We start from the raw sequence: 26154 nt of genomic DNA on the forward strand, positions 1-26154 counted from the left end.
ACATTTTCCCCCAAGCAGTCCCCTCACTGGCATAAACACATAAATCTGTGCTGGCTTTCTTGCAGATGAGGACTGCAAATGAACTACGACAGACACCATTGCAGGCTATGCCTCCACCCCAGCAAATGATTTCCAGAGTCCATAATGATGAGTAATTATTGCTTGGGAAAGAAAGTTTCTCTTTTAAAAAAAAAAATCAAATGATTATTCATTCAGGAAGGAGTTTTAAACTGATCTTAGATTATGAGATAGTTCAAAAGAAGGGCTTCCAGAAGCTCCTGTTTTATGAGCACACAGGTGGATTCACTTCCTATTCCAGTGTCACACCAGGATGTAACAATTGATTTTATCGTAAGAATTGCAGTTCTGGAAGAGGCAGCAATATTATAAGCAGACAGCTAAAGATAACAACACTGACATTTTTTCTTTATGTATTATTGCCTTCTACAGGCATGCACATGTTTAACACACTGTGTTGCACTTTATTAGCTCATAAACCATGCTCAGTCTTCTTTTTTTTACCAGCTGCCATCTAATAATCCTAAAGAAATGGGGTAAGTTTGATGCCATATATCAGAGAACTTTAACTATGGGTTGCTATCAGTTATATGCTGGTTTATTGATCAGCCAGATGAGTGCCCAGATGAGGTAACTTTTTATTGATCAACATATCAGTTTCAGCTACAGATCAGAGTATGTTCTCCAACAAAAGCAGTATTTGCACTATTTAAGATTCCCAGGGTGAAGCATTCTGTGTGTCGTAAATCCTGCCGAAACAAACGCAACTACGGGAGAGTGAAGGTAACAGCAGGCAAAACTCCAGCACTGCTTAACACAATGCATACAGCTCCATGGGCTTAAGACATCCTGGGATTTCTTTTCATGTAATCAAGATAGGCACATATCTGCCTCTGATGCTGAAGTCTGACAACAGATTCTGTTGACGAAGGGTTTAGGTGGTCAACAGTACCTATATTAAGTACGATTTGTTTCCATCACAAATTTTCTATACTAACTTTTTACAATGAAAGGATGAACTCTCACCGTAATCTGTGTTTTCTGGTTCCCAGCAGTTTGAAGGCCAGAAGTACGGTGCCTAAGAGATGAAAAACAATTCAGATAGAGAAAAAACATTGCAAGGACAAACAGAAGTACAAAGCCTATGGCCCAGTGTCTGTTCTCAGGGGAAACATCTCAGTAAAAGTGAAGATGCTTTTACAGGAAGCTATCACCTTTAACTTTCCTCACTGCAAGTCAATAGAGATGCTGTAATATTAGAATCTCTTGAGAAGGATGTCCAGGATCCTGATGACATTTTAGACACTGGTTCCAACTCATTTGAATGTGTGCCTCTTACCCTCTATCCCCAGAACCAGGAATTCACAGGTTCTCTTTTTCATTTGTTTGTTTGTTTTAAGGAGTGTGATAAACCTCATGACCTTTTACATATACAACACACCACTTGTTTTTCTGCAGCATCTACCAATATGGTTGGCAGCCTACAAAACAATTTACTCAGAGCTCAAAAGTCAGCTGATTAAAGTCATTCTGGAACCAGAAGTCCAGCTATGCTTGCTGCTTTTGTTTTCTGTCTGGGTCTGCATATTGTACTTAGATCAATTAATTAGAAGGCATCACTACACGTGACTGCATTTCAATCTTTACATGAATGAAAAATAATATCCCTGTGATCACACAAATTACAGAACACTGTTTTACATTGCTGATGCAATGCAACAAATGGGTGTAAGACATTACACAGAGACTATACACTAATATGCAGTGAGAAAACAAGGAGGTGTCAAACAATAGAGGGATCAATGCTCCGCACTGATCTTATGAACTCTGTAAGATGCTGAGCTACTGTTGAAGGAGAGACTGATGCTGAAGTAGAAAGTGGCAAGAGGAAGTAATTGAAAAGAAACATGATTCTACCAGGCTATTTTTGCAAAAAATGGCAGGACAATTTCTTATGGTGCCATGCTTTTAAAACAAAGGAAAACTACAACTAAATGGACAATCAATACTACCCTTGCTTCTGTCAAGTGTTAGGTGACAAGGTGACAGGAGGAGCAGGACTTTCAGAAAAGCAAGAGAACTGTAATGAAAAATCTTGGTCTGAATGATGCCAGGCAACCAGGAAGTGGGGTGAGATAAGGGCAGGTTTGTGGTCTCCTGGGCTTCTTTGTTGTACCATTGGTCTCTCATATGATAGCACAATACCACATTAGCAGCAGCAGCAGATGCAACGAAGACAATGGACTTTTCAACCAGAAAAAAAAAAGAGAGTGAGAATGCAGGGTGACCAGGAGAGAGGACACAAGCAAGATAAGGGAGTTGGCTGAGATCATGTATCACAAACTCAGCCAGCAGGATTAGGTAGCAAGATTCCAGGTTTGAATGTACTGCTTCCTTTGAAGTTATACAATCTGCCCAAAGGGGACCAAGCACTCAGCTTGGAAGTTGACAGTAGCAGATTTTGGACAGTGCATGGAACTCAAGTGTGGGATGCTTTAAAATTCAATACATCTGGAAGCACGAGGACAGTGAGAGATAGACATATCCAAATTTAGGTGACTGCCAGGTTACATATCCTTTGTGAAAGAGCCAACACCTGAAGCTTGCCCCTTCTACACCAATCCCTAATCAAGAGAGAAGAAAACATTGAATTTTCTGCTGTACCAGAGCTTGACTGTCCAACTCCAAAGTTTGCCCTAGTGCATTTTGCACAGGAGGGTGGCTACTCAACTTTGCCAGGAACAGAATCTGAAAGCCATTTTCTTTCTCCTGGTTTAATTCAAATCTAAGCACAACAGTCTTAAGATCACATACCATAAAATCGCAGGACATATTTGTTCATTTATGTAAAAACTGTGGGTCAGAAATCAGAAGAGATAGACTTGATCCCTAGTTTCACAGACTTTTTGGGTGTTTAAGGACAAAGACTGGGTGATCTCAGCAGTGTTACTTCAGGGACAGTAGAAGGGGCCACATGAAGAGGCAGAGGGGTCACCAACCTGAAAACGATAGAATGTCCCATCATCTTTCAGGCTAAGGACGTGGTCTGAGATCGGAAAGACATAACCCTGTGCAGCAATGAGGCTCCCCAGGTGTATTGCTTCTGCTGTGAAAGAGAAAACAGCAGGGATGTGTCAGGAAGACGTGCACAGCACACTACTCTGTTTTCAGCAGTGGCTCTGGTGAAGACCTGATGCACACATGCCTCTCTCTGTACCCATGCTAAATCCTTACACCTTCCAACCAAACCATGCAAAGCAGGAGAGCAGAAATCAGCCTTGAAATCCAGACAAAACACTGCTCAAATGTTTAACCTGCTGTTTTTGTGGTTACAAAATGTCACACACCAGTTCAGCCCTAGAGTCAGAAATTCAATTTAAAGCACATTATCCACCACAGGTGACTGCTGACAAGGAGACAGTTCCATCAGTGAACCTCAACTAGATCCAACAAACACCTGCAACACCAGGACACTAGCAGCATGCTTGTTCATAAGACAAATCCTGACACTGCAGCCCTGCTGCTCATTAAAGGAATTGGTTTGATGGCAAAGGGATAGTACATATCTTGGCACTGCCAGAGTGACCCTCACCAGCACAGAAGAACATCTGCATAAGTTTTCAACCAATGTCAGCTGTTGAAAGCTGCAGCAACTTTCTCAGAGTTTTAAAACACACATCAGCTGCTCCTTCTCTTGCATCCCCAAGTCAATAATAAAGCTATTGTCAGCAGCTGAAAGTCAAGATTCCAGACCTGACTGGACTCATGAGATGGAATCTGTGTATAGGCATGTTCTGGGTGAGATACAATGCCTCTGTCTCTGACTTTGCATGTTGACAGTATGCAACAGAAGAAAACCATGAGGCTAGATGCTGGATTTTTTCCTTTTCCAGGAAAGGAAAAGAAGCTTCTGAATCTGCAGATCTTTTGCTTCCCTTTTCCCAATAGTTTTCAAGTGTGCCAAAATGATTTTAGTTTCTTTGAACTATTTGGGCTGCATTATTTCACTGATCACTGTTTATTCATTTATCTCTCTGCTGTGATAAACTAACAGCCGTTGTCTGATCCCATGACAGTGTCTAGGTCTCCTTGTCCTTTATATCCTGTCAAGTCAGGGTTACCTTTCTCCATAGCTTTTGTCTCCACTCTCTCCACAGAGCTCTCCTTTCTTCACTTTCAGTGACAATGAAAACCTGTCACTGCATTTGTCTGCTTAATCATACACTTACACCAACTCTCTTTCAAAGCCTGAGAACAACCTTTAAATCAATTGGTCTTCCACAGGTAGCAACAATTTCACAGACTCCTACAGAAGTGCTTTCTGTGTGTTGCAGTGCAAGGCATTAGACTGAGTTAAGATATTGATTCTTACCTCTTTCTCTCCTCTTTCCTTTCAATGCTTAAATCAACCTTGTCATTGTACTGGCATTTCAGAGTGCAGCAAAATAGAACCTGCTGTCAAATGGCACACACAGATAGAGGATCTGTTCCCCCCGGTTGTAGACAACTTACCTGGATCCTCAATGCTGAGGTTCTTCATAAGCCACTGCACAATATCAGTACCTTAAAAAAAAAAAAAAAAAAAAAAAAAAGTAAAGAAAGCATTAAGTGCTATGAGCACAGGGTTTGTGAGACCAAGAGAACACTGAGATAAATACAATAGAATCGACATGAATCTTATTCAATTTTCCTTTTCGTTGCCACTGAGGTTACAGACTGCTTTTCCTTCTCATGCCACACTGTAATTATATAGCTATTGACAAGTACTAAGTCCCAAGAAGTATTCCCTGATAGCAGACTTAACATACATTCAGTCAGATATCATAACGGCATTCAGACAGGTGTTGAATCTCTCCAGAGAAGGCAACTCCACAGCTTCTCTGGGCAGCCTGTTCCAGTGCTCTGGCATCCTCTAAGTAAAGAAGTTTTTCGTCATGGTTGGGCGGAATTACCTGTATTCTAGTTCGTGTCCATTGCCCCTTGTCCTGTTGCTGGGCACCACTGAAAAGAGCAACAAGCAGCAGCTGAGCATTGTTCAAGTCTGTCTTGAGGGTATCAACGAACCAGACACTAAAAGACCACGCTTGCAAGCATGTACTCACAACTCTACTGTCACCTTTCACACCTGCCAATGCTACCTAGGAGCAGTTTAAGTGGCTGCCATCATTCTATTTGGAAAGTTATACCAGATAAAAAAAAAAACAAACAACAAAAATTCCTGTAACTTCCCAGCCTAAGTTTATTGATATGAATATGCATTTGATATCATACCTGAGTTATTTAACATAAAGAATTATTCTTCCTTGGTAGTTTCTCTCGAGTGTTTTTACAGAGGGCTGACACATTGCCTTCCTACCTCCAGTTCACTAAACCAAACAAACTCTTTCAATGTCTCTCCCTACCATTCAGGAACTTTTCAAATGTAAGAACCATTTCTTTGTACAGGGTTCACCAGAAGTGCAGGCCAGTTCTAGTGAACTGCTTGAACAGTTGCAGAACATCTAACCAATGCCTCTGTCAATGGAGCCATCCCCTTCCTGTCTCTACCAAAACCAAAGTGCCAGGTGAATCCTGAAGTCAGCACTTTTTTTCTGAATAAATTTGGTGTTCACAAAAAGATTTCTGAAGAGTCCAAAACTGCCTGATAGATAAGAACACACCTAGTGGACAATGCTAGCTACATAACACGTGGGGAAAATGTTCAGAGCTATTAACTGTTGTTCTCTTTTGCTTTAAAAAAAAAAACCCACACCAAAAATATACCAAGATAGAACAAAACTTTTGAGGTTAGAGAAATGTTGTGAAAAGACTAAAACTGAAGTGCTCCTGTACTGCTAGAGAAAAAATAAAATTCACTGTCTTGACTGAAGCCATGTCAGAATCTCTCTTGGTTTTTCTACTCATGCCACAAACTGGGAAGTCCATTTGTCCTGATTTGACTTTTCAACTACAGGCTTGCAGTGATCTCTGAGGCATCTTATTGTGAAGTGACATGATATCTGAAAACCACCAAGAACAGAGCACTGCTTTTCTCAAGGGAGGTGAGGTGCATTCTGCGTGATCCCTTTCCAGATATATAAAGGAATATTTAATTCAGGATTAAGTGCCACTCCATTTTTGCATAGAATGATCATGTCCCCAGACCTAGGCTTCTTTTGAGGAATCTATTCAATTTTCATGAAGCTACAATGAAAACTACAAACACAAGTAACACTTGTAGTTGTTTCCACATCCTTTTTTTCCTGTTACAAAGAATAATAAAAAGGTTTAAAAGGTCAAGTAAACTGAAGGCACCGACTCAACCAGAACCCCTGTGAACAGCCACTTTGGAACAGAAACAGAACACTTGAGATCAGAGATTTTAATTTGCCTCTGTTAAAAACATGAAGTCATGTCTAAACGTTGCCAAGAGCCTAGAAGATGTTATAGCTGTTCTCTAGTTGTCCTAAGGCAGACAGATTATCTTTCTGCTGAGTTTGCTGAACCATTATTTATCACCTGCCAAGACTGATTACTCACCCTCAGGACAATGACAAGTCTTTCCTTCCTCTGTTAATTACTGCCATCATTAATAGCCATGTCACTAATTAATATTCAATCATAATGAAAACTCTTTACTGCCATCTCCCATAACATCTTCAATTTTTAGGGTTCCCCTCAAACACGGGTTTTGCCTCTGCTTGCAGCCGTTTCTATCACTGCAGCCTGCCTTTACCCACCTAGAAATACTATCTATGTTATTCCTCTACCATGAAAACTGAGATTTATCCTAATAAGACATGGTGAAGACTTGAGTGAATCCTTTACAAAACTCCACTTTGTCAAAGAAACAGATTCCTTCATCTGTAAGTTTTCCAGAAAACACCATCTTAGTGTCTCCTGTAGGTTAAGCCTGATGGATGGTCTTCACATAACTCATCTTCCCCAAAAGGTCTTTAAGGCTGATTTTCAGATTCCACATTTCACAAGCTCTTTCAGAAGATGCCTGAGAGAAGCCTTTAACCCTGACAAGTTTCCACTAAACACTAAGAGGGCATCTGAGATCTTCTGAAAACAAACAGTTGAGATTGTTTTCATAATACAAAGTGTTACTGGATCCAGGTAGAGGAATGGCTTCCATGTCTTCTATACTCCTCTCCATACATCTACATTTCCTCCAAGTCAGTATGCTGAGTTCAAAGATAGTCAACAGACCGTGAACATCTAATTCCTTCTCACCTACAATTAAATAATTCTTCTTGCTTTAGGCTCTTCTTTGAAGCTGAAGCAGACCATCAAGTTCCTTAATGCCACCAGAATAGCTGTATTTCTACATGCAAACAGATTCACAATGATCATTTATCCAGCCACTTGGTTTAGAGACAGACTAGCAGATTTATATTTCTTGCCATTTTCTGTTCAGTCCCAGTGATCCCATAATAGTAGCTAGTGCTCTCAGAAGCCCATTGCCTGTCAATGTGTGGCCAGCCATGAAAAGATAAATTGAAAAAAAGAGAGTTTGCAAGGTGCAAGACCATTGGTGAGATGCAGTTAATGAGGTGAGTCACCACTCCTGTATTTGATACCATTTCCACTCAACCTAGATGTTGTTCTGTGTCTTCCAGAAAATCCAGGAGTTGGGAAACGTAGAGATGTCTATAATCAGATTCATCCTTCTTCCACATGCTGTGTGAAATGGTAAGGACAGACAGAACGTACCATTTCTGGACATCTGCTGCCCAGAGTGGAGACTGTGCTGCTGGTTCTGAGCAAAGGAGCCAGGACCATCAAGGTCTGCTTGTCGTTCAGTGGCCCAGGCCTGTCCCTGGCAAGGCATACACCTGCACATACGCCACACACATACGCATACAAAATCAAAGACATAAGTATTTCTGAAACTTCAGCAACTATGTGCATCTTTGCCTAGCTTTCCTGGCTTGATAAGAAAAATGCATTTTTTGCTGAGTGTTCTCAGATGGCAGAGCACTGATGTGTGGAGATCCACAGCAATTTGACACAGGACGTCTCATGTTGCTCCACTGATGCTACCATCAGTGTCCAAGGACTAAAGTCTATTTCTTCTCATGGGATTTGCTAAGCTAAATCCTCTTCACTGGATTCCATCCAGAAACTACAGCAGATGAGGTGGGATGCCATGGATCTCAGATTGTTCACAGCCTCACATTGCACTGACTAACACTGAACAAATTGAGGGCTTAAAAAAAGAAAAATATTGTCTGATCATGTTATGAAAGAACTTCTCATATACATGTTTACAGGGAGGGATCTAAGTTTGCTTGCTTATTTCCTGTCTTTTTCCAACATCAATTTAACACTAATATTCTTTGAACATATTTTAATTAAAACCCCACATACTAAAAACCCCAAATAAACAAAACCCCCAACACTTTTCAGAGTAGGTTTGTTGTTAGTTTGTTTTAGGGGGCTGTTGGATTGTTTGTGTTTTACATGTTTTTTGAATGTCTTTCCAGCTCCTCCATAGACCTTATCAACAAGCTCCACAACACACACTATGGGGAAACAAGCTACATGCCTATCTTCTGCTGTCAGTCACCTCCAAACTGGGCCCCTCAATTCAAGAAGGATGTTGAGGTGCTGGAACATGTCCAGAGAAGGGCAACGAAGCTGGTGAGGGGCCTGGAGCACAAATCCTATGAGGAGAGGTTGAGGGAGCTGGGCCTGTTTAGCCTGGAGAAGAGGAGGCTCAGGGGTGATCTTATTACTGTCTACAACTACCTGAAAGGGCATTGTAGCCAGGTGGGGAGTGGCCTCTTCTCCCAGGTAACCAGCAATAGAACAAGGGGACACAGTCTCAAGTTGTGCCAGGGTAGGTATAGGCTGGATGTTAGGAGGAAGTTCTTCACAGAGAGAGTGATTTCCCATTGGAATGGGCTGCCCAGGGAGGTGGTGGAGTCGCCGTCCCTGGGGGTCTTCAAGAAAAGACTGGATGAAGCACTTAGTGCCATGGTCTAGTTGACTGGATAGGGCTGGGTGATAGGTTGGACTGGATGATCTTGGAGGTCTCTTCCAACCTGGCTGATTCTATGTAAATCTATGTAAATCAAGGTCCAGACAGATTTCAAAATGAGGGTGGAAATGTGTTCTCCTTCCTGCCACTTCATTCTTGAAAGAAAGATGAACCCATTTTAGCACCAAATTTTCCGAATAATTTGCTCCTAAACTCAGACCCATTTAAAAATATTTCTATCAGAAAATCAAGATTGAGAAAAAAAATCGTAAACAGTCAAAATGACACAAGAATACAAGCACAGGTATATGAGCAGACACCTGAGCTGCTTTTTACCCTGCCAGTCACAGCAATCACACTATTAAATAGAAATATGTTTTGGTCCCCCTTAAACAGCACTGAGTCCTGAAAAGGTTAATTAATGAAAAGGTTAATTAATTATCCACACTTTTATTACCGAGCTTGCAAATATAAATACATTAACATCACCCAAAATAAAGGGAAAACAATTTCACACAAAAGTTCTGAAGGCCTCCAGCGCTCCTTTGCTACTATCTTTCTTAGGCAGAGCTCCCCACTGACTCCCACAATGATTTCAGCTAGGTTGGGAGTTTAGGCTCCTGCTCACAGTAGGGATTTAATGCTGACTTTAATGGAAGTAGGGGAAAAGGGGGAAAAAAGAAGAAAGAAATATCTAGGTCTCTCTCTAGTACTCTGTTGCAAATATTGGGAAAACACTCACAGAATTTGCCTACAATAGGCACATAAATAAATATCGATACCAACTACAAAAAAAACCCTCAGCAGTTGACTCAGAAAATGTGGTAATTGCAGCTCTCCTCCTTCAGCATGTGGTAATTGCACCACTCAGTGTCAGCAAGGAGCATCATCAAAACTAGAATAGCTGAGAGCATCTAGCAATAGCAATATTCCTCTATGTTAGGTTCAGTTCCAAACCTGGTTTGTGAATTATTAACAATCATTAACAGCAGGAGTGTTATCTCTTTTTGATCAAAGCAGACAAACTTTCTAAGGAGTCTTTTTGTTCACTGTAACTTTTGAGTCCTTGAATTTGTAATTTACTTTTATTGCAGTAAAAATTTTGAAAAAGTAGTACTTTGTGTGAAGTAACAAAAAATGCTTAGTGGGAAGATGGAAAACGGCACCTGGGGCTAAGCTGCACTTGAACATTCCAGGATGATAAAACAATGTCAAGGACATAGTATTTGTAAATTGAATGGATTCAAAATCTCATATCCTCTGTCTTTTCCTGAGAATGGTGTGAGGTTTTTTATCATGATGTTTGGGCTGCTATTACATTCCAACCATTTCTTCATCCTCTTTCTTTCTCCTTTACTAAGCATTATCTATAGAAAGCTGTTCAGTATGTTTGCCCACTTACACGAAATGCTGGGATTTCAGAGATGGTTCCCATAAAAATACAAATCACTGTGGTTTGTGTGTTGTGAACTTAGGAAGCACTCTGTACTTCTCTTGCCTGAGTGTTCATATCCGTGTAAACAAAACCATATGAGAATCTGATCACAGATTTATCAAAAGCTGATTAAAATTAACAACTCTGATGTTTGACTCATGCACTTTCTTGGCCCTGACACCACGGCATGAAGCAGAATTAACAGCAAGTCTATTAATAAATTCTTTCTCAAAAGGGAGTCATGACCCAGACTGATGGCTGCACTGCAAGCTGTTGATAGACACTTGTGCTGTTGCGAGGGTGACAGAAGATAACCTTCCAGGGAGAGGGAAAATGTCACAGGCTCCTTCAGTCATGGCAGGGAAAGAAGATGAGTAGCTGAGGGAATCGGTTCAGGGAACAAGACCAGGCAGAGCAAAACACCCCAAAGTCTCAGAGCTGGCTATGTGCTCTAACCAGGAATTGAACAGGATTTTCTAGCAACTGAGTGATAAATACACTTTGAAATTGCTTACAAAGTAATGGGCTGCATATTCCCAATTTAGTCCTCAGTGCTGAGGTATAAATTTGCTCCTTCTCTCCAATGTGTGTTTTACATGTAACACACAATCTCCTGCCTGCGTTTTAAAAATAGATGGATATGAAAAATTAAAGATGGAGAGATGGACTTGCAAAATCTAAATTCTTTGTGTAATTTTTCACCCTGTTAATAGCTCCTTTTTCTGACCTTCCATTTGAAGGAACTTCTGCCTTATCATCATACTGGCCAAGCTACCAAAGCACATATACCCTCCATGATGCAGATTTGCGCAGGGAGATTTTCAACTAGGCAGGAACCAATAACCCATAACTCATCAGAGGTGACAGCACAGAGCTCTGTGTGGGCTAATTTACCCAGGTAATAAAGATAAATTAGATGGTACAATCTCAGAGATACCACAGCTAGACTGCCTTCATTGCAATGCTGCCCATCTAAAAATAGCTCAGGTAGCCTTACAAGGCATGAAAACAAGTAACAGAAGACACACACGAAGACAAGCTCCTGGCTTAGAGTATGCTCCCATCAGCAACACTTGAAAGCAGGCAGCCAGAGCTGAGAAGCAGAAGGATGCCACTAGTCAGGAGACCTGGATTTAAAATAATCGTTCTTCAGTGGCGTTAGTAAGGCTGATTTAACAAACCCCTTAATGGTCACACAGTTAATCCCAGTGAAAGGAGTCTGTCAGGATAGCTTAAACCAGGTTTTCATCTGCAAAAAAAAAGCAATAACAGCAAAAGATCTTTTCATGGTCGGCTTGCACTGATATGAAGCATTTGGTGCTGTGCCAGCCTCAGCCTTCTTCCAATCAGCCCAGCCCTCGCACTCACCATTCGGCACCTTGAACTGCTTACACACCACTCTTCCCTTCTTACACACTCTTCCCTTCCAACCAAACTCAGTCTAAGTTTTTATGATTCGCTCACACTGAGAGATGCCAAACAGTAGACTGATTGCAGCAGCATCCACAATGATTTACTTGTGCTAGATATTCCTTACCTGCCTTGGGAAACCTGAACTGCTGTTGGGCCTGTGCTATCTACAGACTAACCTAGCATTAATAAATGTTTGATAGTCCCCAACACACACACATACCCTACAGAACCCAGGATATACAGCAACCACAGCACAATCCCTGCTGCTGTTGCTTCACTTGCCTAAAATTAGATTAAGTCTACTGCATGACCTATGCTCAGATCTTGTCCTCTATTCCAATGCAACTCTGCACAAACTGCTGTTACTCCAAGTAAGAGAGGAAATTGTTACTCCAAGTACGAGAGGAAAAAAATAGAACCACAGAATATAATCATAGAATCAGTCAGGGTTGGAAGGGACCACAAGGATCATCTAGTTCCAACCTCCCTGCCATGGGCAGGGACACCTTACCCTAGACCAGGCTGGCCAGAGTCCCATGAAGCCTGGCCTTAAACACCTCCAGGGATGGGGCCTCAACCCTGGGTAATCCATTCCAGGGTCTCACTACTCTCATGCTGAGCAGCCTCCTCCTCACATCCAGCCTGAACCTACCCATCTCCAGCTTTGCTCCATTCCCCCTAGTCCTGTCACTCCTTGATAACCTGAAAAGTTCTTCCCCAGCTTTTTTTATAGGCTGCCTTCAGAGACTGAAAGGCCACAACAAGGTCACCTCGGAGCCTCCTCTTCTCCAGACTGAACAGCCCCAATTCCCTCAGTCTGTCCTCATAGGACATATATACAAGCATATATATACATACACACAATTTTTTTTACAGTTATATAAAAGTTAAGTTATACAGAAACAAAAAATCCCTCCCAAAACAATCAGATTGCCAGGAGGCTCCCAAACAAAACCTCCTCCCCCCCCCCCCCTTCCTCTCTTTCCCTCCCTTCAGAAATAACCAAACTAATCCCTCTATATCTCACATGACAAATTCGGAGAGATCTGAAGCAAGATGCCAAAAAGACAACAAAGAGGTTAGAGAAAAAAGGGTTAGGTTGGATTAAAACGTCAAGGCAGAGGCAACCACACAGACTGCCAGAGAGAAGGAACAGAAATGAAAGCTGAGGAGTGTGTGTCTTATCTATATTTTGACTAGTTGTGTTCTCAGCAGAAAATCCTCACAGCTAAGGATTTCTCTCAGTAAAACATTCCAATTAGCCTCAAACCAACACAAACCTACACCTCTTCCTGTAACACCCACAGAAGACGAGCACATGGCCTTGAGAGCTATTACAGAGGCATACATGAGGCAGGCAAATTGTACGGTACAGTCCCAGCCTCCCAGCAGCAGTAGAGGCAGCGTTTCATGGTAGCATGAAGCTACCTCTTTTTACACATTGCTAAGACCTGCAGATGTCTCAAAAATCTAGCTTTACACCCACAAATTTACAGCTGCTCTTCAGGCACCTCTGCCTTTGCATTCCTCTGAGTACTGTAGTGGCTTGTATAGCTTAGCAGCTTGGCTCCTTGCCACAGAGTAGTATTTAGACACTGTGCCTCACACTGTCAAAATGATTCAGCAACAGAACAGCAAGCGAAGCAACTCTGAACACTGCTGGAATCAGGGCTTTTGAAGAGTTCTGTCAGATCTTGTTATGGCTGAAACATATTTACTACTATTAATTTCATGTGCACAGTCTTTAAACCAAAGGAAATCTTCCTGTCATTTCAACAGCAATCACCTGTGTACTTTTAATAGCAACTTTTCTTCTCCAAGAAAGATGATGATCAATAAAAGGTAGAAGGTGAGTGGTGCGTTCCAGCATGTGACTGTCAGGTCACTTCACACTGCATCCTCATTCACAAAACAGGTCTCAAAGGCTGTCACATCAAGGTCCTCCTTGCCCTTGCCAGTGTTGTAACAGTTCCCCTGCAAAGGTGTAAAGTCACCAATTGGTGTGAGACAGCAAATGCTTTGAAAGCTGCAGCATTTTAATGGCTTCGGCATGGTGTTTATTTATAGGAGATCTGACCCTGCAAGTCTTGCCCTATGCCAAATTCCTATGAATTTCCATGGTAATTCAGTTACCAGAAACACTCAATTTTCAAACCTTCTAAGGAGCTCTGGCCACAACAGACCACTGTTTCACAAGATTGGATGCTTCCATGTTACCTGTGGCAACATTACTGTTTGTGCTCTCTATCACAGATAAAGATAATTTCTTTGTTCAAATTCTCCAAGAAGGCAACTTTATCCTGACACACAGAACCACAGAATGTCAGGATCTGGAAAGGACCTCAAAAAGCTCTTCCAGTCCAACCCCTTTTTGCGAGAGCAGGATCACCTATACCAGACCACACAGGAATGTGTCCAGGCAGGCTTTGAATGTCTCCAGAGCGGGAGATTCTACAACCACCCTGGGTAGCCTTTTCCAGTGTTCTGTCACCCTCACAGTATTCATGAAACTTCCTATGTCTCAGCTTCCACCCATTGCCCCTTGTCCTGTCACTGGGCATCACCCAGCAGAGCCTGGCTCCAGCCTCCTGGCACTCACGTATTTATAAACATTGAGGAGGTCACCTCTCAGTCTCCTCTTCTCCAAGCTAAAGAGCCCCAGCTCTCTCAGGCTCTCCTTGTAAGAGAGATGTGCCATTCCCTTAATCATCTTTGTGGCTCTGCACTGGACTCTCTCAAGCATTTCTATGTCCCTCTTGAACTGGGGGGCCCATTCTCGGGACACAGTACTCCAGATGCGGCCTCACCAGGGCAGAGCAGAGGGGCAGGAGAACCTCTCTCGACCTATTAGCCACATGCCTTTTAATACACTCCAGAATGGCACTGGCCCTCCTGGCCACAAAAACACACTGCTGGCCCATGGTCAACCACCCACCAGGACCCCCAGATCCTTTTCCTCTTCACTGTCTTCCAACAGGTCAGTCCCCAACCTATACTGATATCTGGGGCTGTTCTTTCCCTGGTGCAAGACTGCACTTGCCCATGTTGAATTTCAATACATCACTCCCTGCCCAACTCTCCAGCCTGTCTATGTCTCGTTGAATGGCAACACACATTGCTACTTTTCCCCTTCTCATTCTTCAAGAAAAGTTGAGAATCACAAGCAGTGCTCACAGTGATGCAGCAATAGTCACAGTACCTGGAAAACAAAATAACCTGACATCTGTAGCTCTTTTCCCTCCAGGAGATTGTTGTCTGGAAAATTAAATAATCAGTACTGTACAGCTTTCCCCCACCTTTGCTAGGCCTTTCAATCACATATAATGCAGCGTGCACTGGAGTACAGCTGCCCTCACTGAGGCTCTATACTGGTGAAGCAGTCAATCAGAGGCAATTCTTCAGTGGGACTACAGTTGCACATATGACTTCTTTTAGGACAAGGGTAACACCAGATGAACTTCAACCATATAGCAATTGATGACAATTTACTTATTGTCATGATAGACAAAGAGATAGTGTGGGTACTAACACTAGAGATAGTATTTTAAACAGCACTCCTCAAACCATGTGTTACAGGTGTTTACACCAGCAAGCAGCAATTGATTTTGCTGGCAACAGCTCATTCCTGCGTTTCAGTTTTCAGCAGAGATATATATCTGTTGGAATTTTAACTGTGTGGAACAATTTAATGATAATGCTGAAACAAGCGACGGGCACAAATCTGTTAGCATTCATCACTAAATAACAAGTCTGAAACAGGTAAATTACTTGTTCTTTCTCGCATTTGATAGATTTCACAAGGCTGAGCATAATAATAAAAGCAGGAAAAAGGACAATCGATTTCTCTTAAATAGCTATATTTTACAATCACATTTCCTGCCTTGTAAATCCTTCACATTTATTTTACCAAATAACCTCTAAAAGTAAAAAGCATTTTGAAAAGCTGAAAGCTACACTAAGCAACCATTCAGTCTAAATAATTGAATCTGCTGTCAAAACACCATGTAGCTTAGAATTGCAAAATACCTGCCTATGAATTTTAGAAGGCATTTCCATTCCCATATTAAGACAGATGACATCTGGAAAAATATTTTCCCCTATTTTATTTTTCTTCCCCCCACAAGGATCTGAAGACCAACATTTCATTTAACTCTTTTCAAGGCAAGGATCTTGGAAAAGCTGATGAGCTGCTCCAAAGCAGTGATGATTTCAGACAGCAACAGGCCTTGGACTCAGAGCAGACACAGCTGTGTGCTTGGTTGTTACCCAAGCAGGAGCACAAAACACAGCCTTCATAAAGTCGTATGTCATTCAGGCTGATGTCATAAAGTCATATGTCATTCAGGCTGATGCCTTGTTCAAAGTAGCTCTCATTTGAGAGAGCTTCATGGTGCAACACCTGACAGCAGTAGGACAAACTAGGCAGTGCTGCTGCTTTCCTATGTCCGTCCAATATCAGCTCGCTCTGAGGCACAGCAGCTTCACTTGCTTCTTATTGGAAGCCACATGAGGCTAAGGTTAAGCTGCTGTCACCGCTGACAAAACCCAGACTGGTATGGCTCTCTGGAAATATATCACTCTGCATGGTGCTTTGTGTGCCATGAGCTCAGCTGTGTTCCAGCGAGTGCCTCAAAACCAATCCTGGACCTCACTGTTTCTTAGCGGGCACAGTTTGCCATGGCAAATTTGCACCAACCAGCCTCATAACGCAACACAACACATTCTGGTGCTTTTAGTTCCCAAATAGATAAAATTCAAAGCTCTCTCAATGGGAAGCCAGGCAGAAAGGGACCTGAGGGTACTGGTAGATAGCAGCTGAACATGAGCCAGCAGTGTGCCCAGGTGGCCAAGAGAGCCAGTGGCATCCTGGCCCGGATCATGAACAATGTGGCCAGTAGGACAAAGGAGGTTATTCTTCCCCTGTACTCACCACTGGTCAGACCACACCTTCAGTACTGTGTCCAGTTCTGGGCTCCTCAATTCAAGAGAGATGTCGAGGTGCTGAAACCGGTCCAGAGAAGGGCAACAAAGCTGGTGAAGGGCCTGGAACACAGCCCTGTGAGGAGAGGCTGAGGGAGCTGGGGTTGTTTAGCCTGGAGGAGAGGCTCAGGGGTGACCTTACTGCTGTCTACAACTACCTGAAGGGAGGCTGTAGCCAGGTGAGGGCTGGTCTTCTCCTAGGCAAGCAGCAACAGAGCAAGAGGACACAGTCTCAGGTTGTGATGGGGGAGATCTAGGCTGGATGTTAGGAGGAAGTTCTTCCCAGAGAGAGTGATTTGCCATTGGAATGGGCTGCCCAGGGAGGTGGTGGAGGCACCGTCCCTGGATGTGTTCAAGAACAGACTGGATGAAGCACTTAGTGCCATGGTCTACTTGACTGGATAGGGCTGGGTGATAGGTTGGACTGGATGATCTTAGAAGTCTCTTCCAACCTGGCTGATTCTATGAAGCAAAAGCTTTTTTTCAAGTCAGCATTCTGTAAGGTCTGCAAGAGTATTTTAAAGCACCAGAAGTTTAGGGAGAGAAGTCATAAAATATCTTCAGAGAATAGAGTTTCACAAATAACTAGAGAAACTATAACTATGTAAATATTTGAGCCCAAATTTCTCCAGTAGATATTTTAACCAAAACCAAACAAATAAACAAACAAACAAAAAAACCCCAATAAACTCGCAAAACCCCCCAAACAAACAAAAAGACATACAACAAATCACAAACCCCACCCAAACCGAGCAAATAGATTTCACTTGCGCTCACAAGACTATTTGCTTGCCAGCAGTAACCGTTCCCAGAGTGCTGCAATACCCTCAGGACCCCACCAGCAGGCGCTGGCCAAATGCAGACAGAGCTGCTCCTGCCTCTGTAGTTGGTTAAAGCAGTAAGCTGAGGGACAGGAACGTCACAGCAACAGTTTAACAGGCAGCGACAAGGAGCAAACGGTGCTGCTGTAGATGTGAGGACATCTGCTGGAAACCTGTTTTAGAAAGTCCTGGGCGCCAAGCACTGGACTGGGATCCGACTGCAGGCATTTCATGGCAAATATGTATTGGATTCGATATATCAAATATTTAATGCCTATTAAAATGAAGCCTCTCCTCGGGTTAGACAGGTTCTTCAGCTGCTTCTAGATAACATTTTCATTTATAATATACATTGTCCCTTACCTCCTTTCACTTCTAGGTCATTCTCCCTCCTCCTGGCCTCGAATCTCTGGGGTCATCGCCGGGAGGTTGGGCTCAGCGGGCACCAATCCTGGCGCAAGTGTCAGACAACCCTGGGAGGCTGTCCCGACAGGCAGTAGAGCCCTGTCTGGGCTGCCGCTGGGGCTCGGCAGGGTGGGCAGCGAAGGCAGGGGTTTGGCAGACAGGGCGGTCACGGGTTCGGCTTCAAGGGTTCGGCTGGGTGGGCACAGAAGGCAAGGTAGGCATGGGTTCGACTGGCAGGGGCTTGGCAGGCAGGGCGGGCAGAGCAGAGCGGGCAGCCGCCCCCGCTTGGCCAGGAGGTGGTGATGTTGCCCACCGAATATGCGGCAGCCTCGCCCCGCGCCCCTGCTCGGCTGGGGACGGGCAGCGCTACCGCAGGCTCGGCGACCCCTGGACAGCGGCGGTCACCTGTGCCCTCTCCTCTGAGTACGGTCTAGTCTTGCCCAGCCTCCGAGATCCTGACCGAAACACCCCCGACGCCAGCTTACCGGCCGCTGCCAGCGAGAGGAAAGGCTGACAGCAACGCAGGTGGAGCCTGTTCAGCACAGCTGAGCACAGTTCAGCACCTGAAGATGTAATTAAGTTTGCAGGTGACAGTAATCACACAAGCTAGGTGGAAAGCAGTGAGCACTGACCCCTCCCTGCCTTAGAAACGTGACAGAGACACCATCTCCACTGAAGTCACTCACAGGGTACAAGAGAAATGAGACTAAGAAGTCCCAGAAAATCAACACACAATTACAGCCTCACAGTGAAATACAGCAGGTTACACAGAACCACAGAATGGTGGAGGTTGGATGGTACCTCTGAAGATCATCTAGTCCAACCTACTTGAGCAGGATCACCTGCAGCAAATCACACAGGAACAAATCGAGATGGGTTTGAAATACCTCCAGAGAAGTGTTTCCTGTGACATTTTTTTTCCTGACGTTTACATGCAACCTGTGTTCTGGATTGTGTCCACTGCTCCTTGTTTTGTCACTGGATACTGATGAGAAGAGTCTGCCTCCAGTCTCCTGATGCTCACCCTTTAGATATTTATAAGCACTCAGACTGTACCTGAGAACAGGCATGGAAAGTCAGAGGGAGGAAAGCCTTGTTTATTTTTTGTTTATTCTTCACTTTTGCTTCAGGACCGAATATTCATGAGGAACACATTCAGATGGGTGATGCTCCTCTTTCTCCTCAGTAAGGCATCAGCATCTTGCACCAGCACACCCCTACAAACCTGGTGGTGATATCGATACAGTGCTCTGATCGCTACACCATGAGCCTGGGAAAGCTGCTGAGCAGCTCCCATTGCCCATCCCAGTGCAGCCTGCTCCCAGAAAAAAGTTAGGTACATACAGAAATACTTGTGAGACTTAATGGGAACCCCAGGCTTTTTACTGTGCTTTTATAAATGTACCTGCCTTTTTAAAGTGTATTTGCTTCTGTTTCACTGAGAAGACAGAGAAATCTGTGTTTCTTGAGGATCTCAGACATGCAATCAAGTAAAAGCTTGGACCCAAGATGAAAACTCACATGGCTGAACATCTGTAATCTGAATTTCTTCTGTCCTCCCAGAACAAAATAAACCATCTAAAACTGAATGGGTTAGAGCAATGATCTTCTGAATTTAAGTGAATCATGAGAGGGGAAACATAAGCAGCAGAAGATACAGAATATAATGAGGGGAACAAAAGTTGTGGAGGAAAAAAAAAAAAGCTTTGAAAGTACAATAGTGAACTTACCTAAAGTACAGTACAGGAGAAGCAAGCAAACAGAGCTAGTTCCAAAAGCAGATCATGTTAAACCCGGGTGGGGAAGACATAAAAGTCATCACTGCAGTCTAACAAAATATTTTGTCCCATAGAGAAACAGACACTAAAAATGATACAAAAATACAGAAATTCATGGCTCTGTCTCTGTATACCCATACAATCCCTTCCCAGGAGGATAGGTCAGAAAGTAATTCACTAGGATGCTTATTGCATGGTACTAGATGCAAAAGTAAGCATGAAGGTGATTTGAAGTGGGACCAGAAACTCCACTGTACAAAAGCAAGGCAATGCTGTGATCACTAATTGTGACACCTGATTAAGTAAAATAGTGAATATATTAATGCTATAAATACTACACAGATCTCAATACAAAATACTCTTCCAAAGTCCATATAAAAAGATTGCAAACTAAATCTATTCTGACATAGTGAAGGCATCCCAAGTGGCCTTGCATTTTCTGTGTAAACATACAGCTACCACTTCCCAAACCAAAAGTTATACTGGAAAAGAACCATCTTCAGAGGGCTACTGGGAAGTCAGTCTTGGATCTGTCCTCTCAGGACTGCCAGACTGGGTATCTTGGCTACAAGAGATTCCAAAATCATTTATATCCAAGAAACTACACAGACTTTTGTGCTACTTGTAAAACATCTGGCATTAACCATTCTTTTCCGCATCAGCTGTGCATTTTACTATCACCATTCATAGACAAAAAGGATGGGAGAGAGAATACCCCACGTTCCAGCTGTAAGCAATGTACAGGCAGGAACTTCTAAAATCTTCTCTCAGATTATTCCTATGTCTAAACTCCCTAGAGAGCCCTCACAGAGACTGGGAATGTTACTTACTCTTCCTCCTGGCTAATTGGCATTACCAAGAAGAGTCCCAAAAATCGCAATATTTTGTCATGCAAAAGTTTTTCCATTGGGAGTTAAATTGCAAGCCATAGATCAGTGCACGCATAAGCAATTCTGAGTGAAGAAAAGCAAATCTGAAGTAAAATACTCTAGAAAGGCCAACCTCTTCAGTTTTTTTCCTTCTTCCCTCAGTGATGTATGTAGAATAACCCCGTGTGCTAGTCTGAAGCAGGCTAGAATGATTTGGTGAAAAGAACTTGATGATAGGCTATGAAAGGAAAACCCCGTGGGCATGCCTCTGTCAAAAACTGCAAACTAAGTTTCTCCAGCCAACCTCAATCACACTGCCCCACCAGTGCTGTCTGTGCCTTTTCCTCCCTTGCTGTGGTCAGTATTTTGGGTTTTGTACCCACTGCACTGCCAATGGCACTGTCACTGACTGCTGAAGCCTGTCAAAATCGTGGCTGGTCACTACTCACAACTGTGGTACCTTGCTGATCTGTTCTGAAATAAACTTTTCAGCCTGCTCACACTCTAATTAGCAATAGCTTACGCAGCACACACTCCTGTCAGCTCAAGTGTGCTCCTCCCTTGAAGTTAGAAAAGATAAAGAGTAGAAGCAAATGGAGAAAAGGTACAAGAAGGAAGAGCGTAAGCTTGTAAAAACCAGTCCCATGGAATAATAACATAAATGTTGAATGCATGATAGGTAAGCAAAAATAAATGACATTCGCATAACCTAAATGGTATAAATGCTTCTCTTGAAACATGACAACCCTTCCATTGAAGTCTGTCAGAGTCTGTGCACATACCTGAACCTGAGTTAAAGTCCTTTTCTGCTATTCATTGTATATGGACTTCTCTATTTAGTACAGTGGAGCCTGGCACGAGGGATGCCCAAGCTTCAGTTCTGGTACATTGCTGTAGTGTCCCTGCAGGTCAATTGTAAGGATGAAAAAATGTGTCACAATAATATTTGGGTGTCTCTCAGCAGGACTGTAAAGATGAATGAGCTGATGTTTACATATCACTTTGAAAACATAAAACACCGTACAACTTGGAAAAAATGTTGTTGTAGCTGGAAGATTTAAGAATGTTGGAATACCTATTTCAGTGCTTTTACACACTGATGGAGAGCATGAAAGGCCTGGAGGTTAAGTCCATGACTCTTCTTTAAATGCTTGCAATTGTTAAAGCTGACCAGTGGATTCAGATAAAAGAGAGAAAAGCTATAGTTCTTGTACAACCAGGGCAAGGAAATAAATATGGTAATACATTTTCTGATAGATTCTCAGTCTTTTGACTTGACTTTCTCTGGTATTACATCATCATTTTGTCCTCCCTTTGAAACAGATGAAGCTGGTTAGCCCTGAAGGTGAGGGCAGGCTGGTGGTGTGGCCTTAAAGAGCTCCAGAGATGGTGTGATGCTTATGCAGAGCAGCAGAGCTGTTTGCCTTATCCTCCTGCTTGTGTAGTATTAATTTCAGGCTTGTGAGCGATGTGTGCACACTTCCAGGTACACACAGATGTAAGAAGTCTGTCTGACCTGATTCCTGTGCTGGCTAGAAGATGATTGTCAATACAATGACCCACAAAGTGCCCTTTCGGTGTGAGCTCTGTGCCATTGCATGATGACTTGAGGAATGTATCAGTACAGGTTGGGAACTGATCTGCTGGAAAGCAGTGAAGAGGAAAAGAACCTGGGGGGTCCTAGTAGATGGAAAGTTGACCATGAGCAAGCAATGTGCTCTTGTGGCCAAGAAGGCCAATGGTGTCCTGGGGTGAACTAGAAGGGCTGTGGTTAGTAGGTCAAGAGAGGATCTCCTCCCTCTCTGCTCTGCCCTGGTGAGGCCACATCTGGAATACTGTGTCCAGTTCTGGACCCCTTGGTTCAAGAAGGACCTCAGGGAACTGCTTGAAAGAGTCCAGCACAGAGGCACAAAGATGAAGAAGTGAGTGGAACATCTTCCTTACAGGGAGAGCCTGAGGGAACTAGGACTAGCTTGGAGAGGAGGAGCCGGAGGGCTGCCCTCATTCACGTTTATGATGGGGTGGAGCCAGGCTCTGCTTGGTGATACCCTATGACAAGACAAGGGACAATGTGTGGAAGTTGAGGCTTTGTAAGTTCCATGGAAATATGAGGAAAGATTTTTCCACTGTGAGAGTGACAAAATTCTGGAACAGGCTACCGAGGTGGGTTGTGAAGTCTCCCTCTCTGGAGGTGTTCAAGACCTGCCTGGAAGCATTCCTGTGTGATCTGGTATGGGTGTTCCTGCTCTGGCAGTAGGGTTGGACTGGATGATCTCTGGAGGTCCCTTCCAGCCTCTGACATTCTGTGATTCTGCGATTCACAGTGTGCTGAATATTAGTAGTATTGATTCCTGCCAATGCACTTCCCTTATTCTACTCTCCAGCGTAGTGTCCTTGCTCTGCAAGTGCTCGTATTCTGGCTTTACTTTCACAGACTGGAACTTGTCAGTGCTTTGCAAATTTTGCTAGCATTATGCCCAGAGTAAACCGCAGCAGACCACGTAACTCAGAATATAGTTTCCAATTATAGAGAAGAAATTGAAAGGGCAATATTTACATTCTCCCACCAGCTTACTGGCATACTGTCTTGTGCAAGCACAATCAATCTATGATGAGGCCATGCAGATTTGAAACCAAGATCTCAATCAAGTAAGTTAATTGTTACAAGATATTGCTCAGTATTTGTCTGATGCTGTCTAGTCCTGGGTGGGTTCTTTTTGTAGGGCCCACAGTCATTCAGTCAAGGGCTGCTGTCCTTCACTTGACCTGTTCTTACAATATTGCACAGCTTCAAGGCTCAAGTCTCAGACAATAAGCTCACACAGCTTTACTTCATGACTATGACTACACTTGCTGTAAGCTTTAAGCAAAGGCTGCCAAATTATGGCTGCCAAATTACAGCCAAATCAGCAACTTGTTTCCAGGAGCTGGTCTGGTAAGACAAGAGATTAAAGCAAGAGTTGATACTTGCTTTTGAAAGTCATGAGGGTCTTGTAAGCATTGAAAATTTGAAAACACATTAAGAGGCATGTCACAGATGTGCAGCTGACAGCTTTATGATAAAGTGCAATACAGCATGACAAAATATTGACCAGCTTTCCTAAAGAAGCATCTCTCACACCAATGCCATGTCTTCTTCCTTGAATGCACCCTTCCAATATCTAACACTGCAAGCTACAATCACCCTCTCCACCTTCCTCTCTAGGTCCCATTAAAAACCCTTTCTTTAAATTACACCTACAAAAGTCCTGAATGCTGGTCCCAACCAAGTGACTGTTCCTGCCAAAGATGTCTTTGATATTGTGACTTCAACTCTCATTATAATGAGACTCCAACCTCACAAATTAGGCTCAACAAGAGCAGCTGGTCTTTTGAGGCCCTGCAGAGGGTATCAGCTCCTGGTACACAACAAACAAATACAGGTATTGGGTTTGTGTGGTCTGCTGGTTTGAGGCTAATTATAATATTTTAATGAGACCAATTAGATCATTGGTTGTGAAAAGAAAATAATGATGTAGTCTTTATCATCCATTGGTTTGCTGAGAGGGATAAAAAGCCAAAATATAATAATCTCTCCCACTGTGGTCTGTGTTACTGGATCTATTCACTTCCTCTTAACTCCACTCTAATATCTTTTCCGTTAAGCTTGGCTAATAGAAACAATGTGAACTTTGCTGGCTTTTGTTTTGGTTTGTCTGTCAGGAAAAGTAGAGGGAGAAAGAAGGGGTAGCTTTGAGCCCCTCTGGGCAGTTTTTCTTTGTCTAGAGGGAGTTTGAATTTCTGCATTATTTCTAATTTGCATGTAATTGTAAATACTTGTAAATATATTGTGTATATATGCTTGTAAATTGTGCTTTTCTGTAAATATAGCTTCATCTCACATCAAATTTTAATACTGTGTGTGCAAGTTCCTAACATGTGGCGAGTTTTTGGCAGCAGTAGGGCTGCAGGAGTGGCTTCAGTGAGAAGCTGATAGGCAGCTCCAACACAGACCCACATTGGTCAAAGCTGAGCCCTTCAGCAATAGTGGTAGTGCTTCTGAGATGATATTTAAGAGTAGTGATAAAGAAACCTGTGCAACAACAGTTGGCTGAGATGGGAAAGTATGTGAGAGAAACAACTCTGCAGACACAAAGGTCAGTGAAGGAAGATGGAAGGTGGGGCTCTGGGTGCCTGAGCAGACACCTGTCTGCATTCTGGAGGGTCCCATTCCAGAGCAGATGGATGAAACTAAAGAGGCTGAAACTCCATGGAAAGCCTGCACTGGAGCAAGTTTGTTGGCAGGACCTGTTAGGCATCCACACTGAAGCAGGGTAAGAGTGGAAGGAGTCCTTGTCCTGAGGAGTAAGGCAAAAGAAGCAACATAAACAATGATGAACTGACTGCAACCCTCATGCCCTGTCTCCTTGTTCTGCTGTGGGGAAGGAGAATTTGGAGTGAAATTGAGCCTGAGAAAAAAATGGTGGGAGTAAAGTGTTTTAAGATTTAGTTTTATTTCTAATTTATTATCCTATTCCTATTTGGTAACAAATTAGCTGATTTTCCCCAGCCAAATCTGTTTTGCCTGTGACAGTAGTCGGTTAGTCATCTCTCCATGTACTTATCTTGACCCACAAGCCTTCTCTGATAAATTTCTCTCCCCTGTCCAGCTGAGGAGGTGGAGGGATAAAGTGGCTTTGGTGGTCACTTGGTATCAAGCCAAAGCCCTGCCACTGCAAAACATCAAAATGGGCATCACAGAAGCCTCTAGAAAAGTACAAAAATGGTCAGCATATCTGTGGCTTCTCCCTAGTGCCTGCGATAACTGATCAAAGAAAAACAATTTAAACAATTCAAGATAGCTGTTCTCCTGTTGTTCCTCCAGCCTATGGGAAACACAACCCTCCCCCCACCCCTCCCCCCCAAAAAATATCTAGACAGGTAAGCCAAGGGAAAACAGATTTTCCCACTGATGGAAATATGCACACAAAATGGCAAGGATGTGCTTATTTCATGATAACTTCTAGTGTTTGCAGAAAACTGACTGGCCCAGGATATGCTATCAAGTTCAAGAAGCTGAGAAGTGACAGCAAAGCAGAACAGCACACAGCAGGCTTGGTAGAGGAGAAAAACCATTGTTTTCAAGCATTTGCGGATGCTCAATAACTAGACAGTTGTCTGTAATGCCCCTCTGAAGCACTACATCCAGGCATGGCCACATGGCACTCATAAGAAGTTCAAGTGCAGTTCCCAGCCTGAGGGACACCCTTGTGCAGTACTTCCTAGTTCACCAAAATCCCCAACTGCAGGAGAAAGAGCACCACTGCCATCAGAGACAAGAAGAGGGTGGAACGATGGTGGAGGCCACAGGCACCTCCACCTGCTAATTGCCTTTCCAACTCATACACTTCTGAGGCTTACAAAATGGGGACATGAAGTTGGCTGTCTCCAGCCTTTTAGCATGATTCTGTCTGCTCACTTTGTAGCA

The 26154-nt window shown here is 43.2% G+C and overlaps 1 protein-coding gene across 12 annotated transcripts in view; it reads right to left on the minus strand.

Moving 5' to 3' along the window:
- The window catches only part of RGS6 (regulator of G protein signaling 6), a 298915-nt gene that overhangs the window by 74437 nt on the left and 198324 nt on the right, over positions 1–26154 (minus strand). For 10 of the 12 annotated variants that reach the window (XR_010303040.1, XR_010303041.1, XM_064147162.1 and 7 more), the window contains exons 4-6: positions 4531–4581; positions 3018–3124; positions 1045–1096 (exon numbers count right to left, since the gene is read on the minus strand). Coding sequence is in view for 10 of the 12 variants with exons in the window: in XM_064147162.1 (XP_064003232.1) it covers positions 1045–1096; positions 3018–3124; positions 4531–4581 (210 nt within the window). In the remaining 2 variants the exon portion in view is untranslated. Of the gene's footprint in view, positions 1–1044; positions 1097–3017; positions 3125–4530; positions 4582–4970; positions 5020–13620; positions 13809–17998; positions 18565–26154 lie in introns of those variants that run through there. The other 2 variants (XM_064147233.1, XM_064147225.1) reach the window with 2 other exon arrangements.

This window comes from Pogoniulus pusillus, chromosome 1 (assembly GCF_015220805.1).
Source record: "Pogoniulus pusillus isolate bPogPus1 chromosome 1, bPogPus1.pri, whole genome shotgun sequence".
Taxonomy (NCBI): domain Eukaryota; kingdom Metazoa; phylum Chordata; class Aves; order Piciformes; family Lybiidae; genus Pogoniulus; species Pogoniulus pusillus.